Source organism: Apium graveolens, chromosome 9 (assembly GCF_009905375.1).
Source record: "Apium graveolens cultivar Ventura chromosome 9, ASM990537v1, whole genome shotgun sequence".
Classification (NCBI taxonomy): Eukaryota; Viridiplantae; Streptophyta; class Magnoliopsida; order Apiales; family Apiaceae; genus Apium; species Apium graveolens.
Genome location: NC_133655.1, coordinates 174,722,055 through 174,731,871, shown reverse-complemented (window position 1 = coordinate 174,731,871; position 9,817 = coordinate 174,722,055). Strand labels below are relative to the sequence as shown.

The following is a 9,817-nucleotide window of genomic DNA, read 5'->3' as shown; positions in this document are numbered from 1 at the left end:
TTTGGACAAGAGTGGAGAAGTGGTCAGATAAGTCTTCAAGTCATTTAGTGCATCCTCGTGTTTGTTTTTCCATTCAAAACATTTGTTCTTTCTCATGACGTCATAAAAAAGCTTGCATTTGTCTGATGATCGTGATATGAATCTATTCAGGGCTACAACTCTTTCTGTCAATTTATCCATGTATTTTATGTTGGACGGACTCTTCAAGTCAAATATTGCTTTAATCTGTTCAAGACTAGCCTCTATTCCCCATCTTGTCACCAAGTGTCCTAGAAACTTTCCAGAGGACACGACAAAGTTGCATTTTGATGGATTAAGCTTCATATTATATGATCTCAAAATGTCAGATACTTTTTTAAATCTCAAATATGATTCGCAGCATTCTCAGACTTTACCACCATGTCTTTTATGTAAACCTCCATCGTCTGACCTATTTGATCTTTGAACATTTTATTAACAAGTCTCTGAAAGGTAGCACCTGCATTACATAGTCCAAAACTCATGGCTAGATAGAAATATACCCCCTATCCATGATGAATGTTGCCTTCTTAGTATCTGATGGCTCTATTTGTATTTGATTGAAACCACTCGATGCGTCTAGAAATGTGAGCAACTCATGTCTAGCTATAGAATCCACCATGGTGTTAATATGAGGAAGTGGGTATGGATCTTTGTGACAGGCTTTGTTTAAGTATGTGTAATCAACACAAACTCTCTATTTTTTATTCTTTTTCTATACCATAACAAAATTGGCCAACCATTTAGGGTAGTCCACCTATTTGATCATTCCAGCTTTCCAAAGTCGATCCACCTCGTTATTGATTATATTGTTCCTTTCTATGGAAAATTTCCTTTTATTTTGCTAGACATGGGTGTAACTTGGATCAACATTTAACTTATGCATGATCACTTCCAGGTCAATACATGTGATGTCGTCATGTTCCCATGCAAACGCATCCAGTATGCTCGTCAAGAACTCTACCAATTTTGCTTCTATTGTTAGGGAAAGGTCTTCTCCAATAAACACTTTCTTGTCTCCTATCTTCACGTCTATCTCATCCAGCTTTTCAGGTCCTGTTATTATCGCCACAGTGGCCTCATTCCCCTTATGTTGAACGGTTGACTTCAAGCTTGTCTTGTAGCACTCTCTTGTTGTATTTTTGTCCCCACAGATCTCTTGTGCTTCGCCATGATGTTGGGAATTTGGGTACTTGATAATACATCAATGAAACAACCTTCAAGTCATGAATCTAAGGTCTTCCCATTATTATGTTATACTTCGACTCACCATAAATTATGCAGAATTTTTATAGGAGATTAATCCCATGTGCATATGTAGGTAGTGTGATTTCACCCATACCATATTGATCTCTCCACTGAACCCCACGACTGTTGTTATCTTCTTTATCATATCACTTTCTGCCAACCCCATTTGTTTTAAGGTACTTTACATCACGATGTTAGTAGCGCTCCTATTGCCTACCAAAATTTTCTTGATCAGGCAATTTCCCACCGGAAGTGAGATGACAAGACTATCATGTTGCAGTTCCCGAATGTTACCCCTGTCTGATTTATTAAATATTAAAGTTGGCAAGTTGTTGTCACTTACTTCTGCTTGAGCTACCCGTATGTCCGTCTCTCTAATAAACCTTTTGGCTTGTAAATATGTCGATCCATACACCTCTGAACCTCCTACAATAAAGTTAATTACTTTATGGTGTGGTGGGGGGTGGCTGCCTTATTAGTGTCTTGTCATTTTTGTTTGGCGACCTCTCCCTCCTGAAGTGTGCAGACTTGTTGTTGGTCATGAACTCAAATAAATATCCCTTATTGATTAAAAACTATAATTCTTTTTTTTAGAGCCATACAATTATAGGCCCTATGTCCATAGTCCTATGATAATCACACTATAATTTAGAATCTGAATTTACCTTGGCCTTGTTGCTTTTTGTTGGCCATTTGACAAATCTCTGTAAACTCCCTCATCATGGTTGATGGGGGTAATTGTGAAACCATAGCTGTCGTATGTGGGTGGCAAGTTAGGATCTTTTCTGCAATCATCTCGTTCTTGTGTTGTATTGAAATATGCATCTTCTCTAGTGACCCTTGAATAAGGCTTGTAGTCCTTTTTCTTGGTGTCGTGATTTTACAGGTGGGTCTATAGTACTTGTCATCATCTTTCTCTGTTGTCTTCTTCTAATTTGTGCTATAGCCTTGGCTTGGACGTCATCCATGGTCCTGTATGGATACTTTGTAAACTCTTCATACAGTGGTGAGTCTTTTTTCAGGCCTCTTCTGAACGCCTCAATAGCCGTAAGTATGTCACAAATGTTATCGCGACCTTCTTTCTATTGAATCGTGTCAAATAATCATGCAGTGGTTCCCTGTGGCATTGTATGATCTTGTATAGATCACTTGTAGTCTTCTCAAACACCCTACTGCTTTCAAATTGTAGATTGAACACATCATCAAAATTAGAAAATGTCTTTATGCTCCTATTTGGAAAATTCACAAACCATTGCAAAGCTGGACCCGATAGAGTTGAGCCAAACCCCTTACACCTGCAGGCTTCCTTCAAGTCTCTTGTTATAGGAAATGTGAACATCCTCTTCTTGTACTGAGCTATATGTTCCAATGTATCACTGGTCCCGTCATACAGCCTCATCTGAGGCACAATGAAGCATTTTGGTATATCTACCAGGGCAATGTTGTCAGCGAAATGTGAGTTTACATAACTCGCCGGGGTGGCTTTTTCTAGTGGCTTAGGAACACTCGGAATTCTCTCGATCAACTCCTTTACCTCTTGTAGTTCTTTTTTAAACTCATCTGAAATATGGTTTCGAGATTTGGAACTCCTATGTCGTGATTTTTACTATCACAGTCTTCATCTCGATCCTCTTAGTCATCATAATGTTATTTGTCATGGCGTTGTTCAGTGTCATCATCGATGATTATTGAAGTTCCATTCTCATCTACCAAAATCACATCATCAATATCTTTTTTCTGTTTCTCATGTTGATATCACTCCGCTACATCGTCCATATTCAGACGTCCGACCACACTTGGAATTGTCCTTTTTGTACCCGTTTTTGTCTTGGATTTGACCGTAGTAATTTCTTTCTTCAATACTCTATTTTATGAATGCATCTTCTCCATGTCGTATAGTAGTTTCTTTAGTGTTACTGCCATCTCCTCATTTACTTCAGTCTCAGCTCCGTGGCCCGAGGATTCTCCCTCTGTTTCGTTGTTTGTCATTGTGGAGAATCAAACAAATCCTTAGCAAGTTTCCCAAAGACGACGTCACTTATTTTTACCAAAATTTGGAGTTTATTATATTGATTATAGTATGGTAAATATACGTAAAATGTGAGCTGAAATGAAAATAAAACAAAATATTGGTGATGTGGAAAACCTTTGAATAGGTAAAAACCGCGGGTGAGATTAATTACCCAGCCTAAATGATTTTCCACTATGTTTGTTCTTAAGTTTTTTATACAAATACAATGTAAAATGTAGAATACATATTGAAGTTATTTTTTTTCTTGTTCTAGACTATTGTAGCTGTTGATAGATTGAATGTGTATGTTGGATGAGTATTTTCCAGTCATATATCTTCTTGTTCTTGGTTATTCCCCTTTTTTTGCTCGATTCAAACTCATGTTTATCATCCCTTCCCCTTTTCTCTCGTGCTAGTGCATGTTGCTAAGAACTAGGTCTTTCCATTCAGCCTTAACTCCTACAACCTAGGGTGGTTATGGACTTAGTCTTCATAATTATCTACCAGCCTTATCCCCTCTGATCACGTCCAAGATATATCCCCTTCTTTCTCGTCTCGACCTGTCACATGCAATCCTGTCACCTGTGTTTCGATCATGTTTCGACGTGATGAAAATTGAAACATAACATGTATCATATTTATTAGATACCGATCAATAAAAAATTCTCAATTTATTAGTAGCTGCATCATGCATCGTATGGTCAGAGTTGAATGTACCCACACACAGACCATATATAATATAAGTTCATTTTACTAGCATGTTATAAGATCAAAAATTATAGTTGGATGTTTTTGAAATACTTTGAATTAAATCCTTTAAATAATCAACCATATCAAAGCCGTCTAATAGAAATTTTTCAATGTTATTATATATATAGGGAGATGATCAAATAGAAACCAAAATTAAAATAGAAACTAGAAACTAATTTTAAGCCATTAGATCAATCTAATCTAATGGTCCCCCTAAAATCACCCCACCCAACTACTCTGACCCTCCCACACCCAATTTCAGTTTTTTCCCTCCGTTTTTAATTTGATTTTTCCCGTCAAACCGTAAGTTTTTCTTAAAATCTGATTTCACGATATTTTTCTACATCTCTCAACGATCGATTTGCATACCATGTGTTATATTATGAATTAATTTTTTTTAAAAAAAATTGGTCTCTAGTTTCTATTGTAAATTGGTTTCTATTGGAGTAGCCCCTATATATATATATAGGTGACAATACATGAAGAATATATAATAAAAAATATAAATATATACAATTTATATTTTCAGCACATATATCATTGCAAATTTTAATTACCAAATTAAAAAATGAAGTTACAATTTTTTTATTTAAAATTAATGAAACAGTTTGAAATGATGATGTAGTATAATTACAATCATTCAAAATTATTCTATAATAGAATCTAATTTAAAATCATTTTCTTTTCAAATTATAAGTGTTAAACTTTAATTATATTTAAATATAAATATTATTCCGCATTAATAATGGATTTTCTATTTTTTGAAATAAAATTTTATAAGTTGTGATAAGATTCAATAATAAAATCAAGGGTTGTTCACATACGTGCATATATAATATATCTATACTATTGTATTAAAGATTTATTGTCGGTTGGTCACCTGTAATTATAGTTATATTTATAATAAAACACTCCCATGAATAGATTAATATCCACAACATAATTACATACAATTATATATGTTCACCGTGACTAATTTTTTTTTACTATTCACCCAATCTTATATATATAAAAGGTAAAATAAATATAGGTTTTTGGATTTGCTGACTTGGCTTAAAACAAGATAATACATAAAACCTGATTTGGCCAAAAACATATACTATTGAACTGAATTAAAATAAAATAAAATTTTTAAAAGCAATTTGTTATTCGATATAATGTCATTAGCCTAAAATAAAATAATACATATTATTCATTCCAAGTAAAACAAAATAATACTCACCCAGGCTATATTAAAACTAAAAACAAATAAAGATAATTAGCTGGATCATGTTACTATAACATGCACGAAGCTAAAAAAATAATGTATAATACTGATTTCGCTAAAATCAAAATTAAATATCAAACTAAAGATAATTCTTATACTATTGATCCGGGCTAAAATAAAATTAAAATCTACAAATTAGTTGTTAGATATAATATAGGCGAAATGAGTGGGATAACAGGATTCTCCCGCCGAGAATATTAAAAGTTTGATACTGGGCCTATTCGTACAATGTTTGGGTTTATATAATTACAGTTTTTTTCAAGTTCTATAATAGCTCTATTTTATTAAAATGAAACCTTATATAATTCGTTAGTCACGATAATAGTGTTAAACTAAAATAAATCAATATATAGTATTCATCCATCTGGGCTAACAAAATTTATACAAATGATCCACAAATAAAAAAAATTTAAAATCTAAAAATAATTGGACCAGCTAAAACTTAATAATTTGTACTTTTATTTGCGCTAACATAAAAAAATACCATTGATCCGGGTTTAAACAAATTAAACTAAGATAAATCTCAATATAAGTAACTAGTTTACTAAGTTGCGCTTCGCAGTTGCCTTCTAAAATAATGTTATGTGTTTTTTTTGTATTTCTTACCTGATTTTGGTCATTCTTGATAAGAAACTAATTGTTCTAAACCAGTAGGTGTTAAAGGAAGACCCTTCACATGATCTTTATGTTATTATTCTAACACTCTCCCTCACTCTAGAGTCTATTTATGGGTCGAAAAGTAAATCACTGACGCCCATTTTTTGGACAATAATTTGCCTTTCGTGCCACTATAAATTGTGAGAAATATTCGGGGTGACAGGGATCGAACATTAGTCCTATGACCAGTGCCGAACCTGAGTATCGGCTGGGGTGGGCTCCAGCCCAGGTCAAATTTTTACAGCCCAATTGATATATATTATGATTTCAGTCTACTACAAGTCCAACCCAGGTGAAATTTTAAAAAGCCCCTTTTAATAAAAACCTCCAACCCATATTAGATAGTAACTTTGATAATATAATGGGCCAAGAGATTAAAAAAATGGAAGCCCAATTCCCCTAAGCTTTGTGTGTAACTAAGCATAACGTTAATTAATAGAGAAAAGAAATCAGCCCTTGCTCTGATTAGGAAAAAAAAGTAGGGAACCCTATTGTACTAAGTCGTCCCTGTTCACCTGTTCACGCTGGATTCTTAGATCAAATTATGCATCACATCCAACTTCTATTACTTAATAATGTACGTTATTTAATTTTTTATTTGTTCAATTAGATTAGTTAATTTATTCATCTTTTTCAATTTTGGTTATGGTTTATATCATAATTATATAAAGTATGAATTTAAATATAAATAATTAGTTGTGAGTACAGATATACCACTAGATTAAATATGTGTATCTTTAATATCAATGTATATATTAAATAATGTAGATACGGTGTTACTATTTGGAGTGAGTGTTAGGTCGGAAATTTATTTTAAATTTTCACATGTTCTTTAAAATCTATATTAATGTATTTGATAACAAAGTAAACAAATATTTGTAATCTTTAAGTGTTCCTTAAAATTAAGAACGTTGATTTTATCTTATTTAAAATTTATATTTTGGTTGCAGGAGTCAAGGTCGTAAAAGGAAGACATTATTATCTTATTTTTCTACTTCTGATGCTAGTCCTGCAACTACTCCCAATGGCACTGCTACTTCTAATGCTACTCCTAGTGCTAACGTTACTCCTTCAGCGAATCATGGTGCTACAACGACTCCTAGTGCTGCACCTATTTCTATTATTGATCCTCCTGGTGCTCCTACCGCGGGTACAATTACTCCTAGTGCTCCTCCTACAGTTGTAACTAGTCCAATTGATCTTGCATCACTTGAACGTGATCCAGGTCTGCGTCGCCCAATTTGGATGTATCCACCTACTGTTCATGATGATATTAGGCGTGAATACATTAGGCTAGGAGCATGTCAACCAAAATTAAAAAAGATCAATATCCATCTACAGAGTTTGGAAATCAACGTCGTCGATTTCAAGCATCTTGGTTTAATTCATGGCGTTGGCTAGATTATTAAATTTCAAAAGATGCAGCATTCTGTTTTCCGTGTTTTCTATTTAAAAATGACTCATCTTCACAACATGTATTTACTATTGATGGATTTAAGAATTGGAAAAGAGTTAATGATAACGAGAGATGTCCTTTCTTTGTTCATATTGGAGGGGATAATTCACCACATAAAAAAGCTGTAAAATCTCATAAGGGCTTGACCAATGTTACAAGACATATTGACAAGGTCATAAATTGCCAATCTTTGGAAGAGATAAAAGAAGAATAGACTGACGTGGTCATGACGAATCATCAACTTCTCGTAACAGAGGTAATCTTATTGAGATGATTAAAGTTTTTGGTAGACTGAGTCTTGATATTTCAAATATTATTTTGGAAAAAGCGCCAAAAATTGCCTTGTATACTTCTCCAAAAGTACATAAAGATATTTTGCATATTCTGGCTACTAAAGTAAGAAATAAAATTCGTGATGAGTTAGGAGATTTTAAGTATTGCATTTTAGTTGATGAAGCAATAGATGCATCACATAAAGAACAAATGGCTATTGTGCTTCGATTTGTTGATATTCATGGTTCTATTCGTGAGCGTTTTTTTTATATTGTTAATGTGGCTGATACAATATCATCAACTCTTAAGAAAGAAATATCTTATGTCCTCACATGAAATAACTTGAGCATTCATAACATGAGAGGTCAGGGATATGATGGTGCTAATAATATGCGAGGTGCATTTAATGGTTTACAAGCTCTATTTATGAAAGATTGTCCATATGTTTATTATGTACATTATTTTGCTCATCATTTACAATTAGCATTGGTTGGTGCCACTGAGAAACAAGATTCTATTTGCGAATTCTTTTCTATGTTGTCTAATATTGTGAATATTGTTGCTGGTTCTTCTAAACGACTACTTGAGTTACAGGCTGCACATGGCATAGAGGTTGAAAATTCAGTGGTCAGTGGAGAACGTGAGACAGGTAGAGGACTTAATCAGATTGGAAATTTACAGCGATCTGGAACTACAAGGTGGAGTGCTCACTTTAATTATGTTTGTAGCTTGATGGATAAGTTTGGTTCAATCATTGTTGTGTTGGAAAATATTAATAATTGCACTACTTTCTCTAACTCTATGCGTGGAGAAGCTAGAGGTTCTTTAAAAGCACTGAAATTATTTGACTTTTTATTTGTGCTATATTTGATGCATAAGAGAATGGGCATCATAGATTTGTTTTGTCGAGCTTTACAAAGTAAATCTATTGATATCTTGAATGCCATGGATTCATATGTAATAATAATAGAATTGCTACAATCTTTGAGAGATGAGGGTTTTGATATTCTTTTGGATTATGTCATGTCGGTGTGTGCAAAGTATAAAATTGATGTGCCAGATATGAATGCTTGTTATATGGATGGTATCCGTTCTGTGAGACAAAGAGATGATATATCAGTTGAGCATCATTACCATTATGATGTATTTAATTCTGTAATTGATTTTCATTTGGAGGAGTTACATTATAGGTTCAATGATACTACAGTTCAACTTTTGAGATTAAGCTCATCTTTGGAACCGAAGAATAATTTCAGGTTGTTTGATATTCAGCACATTTGTACACTTGCTACTAGTTTTTATCCTGCTAATTTTGGACAACAAGAGATGCTTCATCTTAAACTCCAACTTGATCATTACAAAATTGATGTAGTTAAGCATGCTAAGTTTCAGGATTTGTCTACTATTTCTGAGTTATGTCTGCGACTAGTTGATGCAGGGAAGGCAGAACAATACAGTTTGATTTATAGGTTGATTTGTCTTGTGTTAACACTCCCGATTTCTACAGCAACTACAGAAAGGTTTTTTTCAGTTATGAAACCGATCTTCGAAATAAAATAGAGGAAGAATATTTGAGAGATTCTATGCTTATCAATATTGAGAGGGAGTATGCTGAAGATATTGATCCAGATGAAGTGATAGATGAATTTTACGCTCAAAAGAATCATCGAGTACAACTCAAATGATGTGAGTAAATCTTATTTTATTTTTTAGTGTACGTTATTACTTATTTTTCAAGTTAATAGCATGATTAAAATTCGTGATTTTGAATTTACATGTTTATGCTAGTTAGTTCACTTGCCTTTATATAAAATTCACGAATTTGTTTTACCCGAACAAGCCCAGTAGGTTTAGAATCCTGGGTCCGCCCCTGCCTATGACAGCTCGAGCTTTGATATCACGTTAAGGAATTAGTCTATTGAAAATCTGAAGGTTGTAGAGAAAGACCCTTTTCAGGATCTTTATATTATTATTCTAACGGTGAATACGTTGATTTAAAGAGAAAGAAGAAGTTTTAGGAGAATATTATGATGATATGTTAATTTCGCAAATTTTAATGGTAGATTATAAAAATCTAAGGAGAATATTAAGAATGATGATAAACATTTATAGATACTTGTCTTTGTAATAATTCATA

At 33.4% G+C, this 9,817-nt stretch overlaps 1 protein-coding gene across 1 annotated transcript; it reads left to right on the top strand.

Moving 5' to 3' along the window:
• Positions 1-8,037: 8,037 nt before the first annotated feature.
• Positions 8,038-9,365, top strand: LOC141685745 (uncharacterized). Its single transcript, XM_074490831.1, has 2 exons — positions 8,038-9,136; positions 9,241-9,365. Exons 1-2 carry the CDS (start codon positions 8,038-8,040, stop codon positions 9,363-9,365), a joined length of 1,224 nt encoding a protein of 407 aa, XP_074346932.1.
• The last annotated feature ends 452 nt before the right edge of the window (positions 9,366-9,817 follow it).

What these genes read in the sequence shown, in the direction of transcription:
- LOC141685745 (XM_074490831.1), top strand. Translation starts at nt 8,038, where the DNA reads ATGAGAGGTCAGGGATATGATGGTGCTAATAATATGCGAGGTGCATTT. An exon ending in AGGGAAGGCAGAACAATACA is followed by an intron (nt 9,137 to 9,240) that starts GTTTGATTTATA and finishes GAAATAAAATAG; the next exon opens with AGGAAGAATATTTGAGAGAT.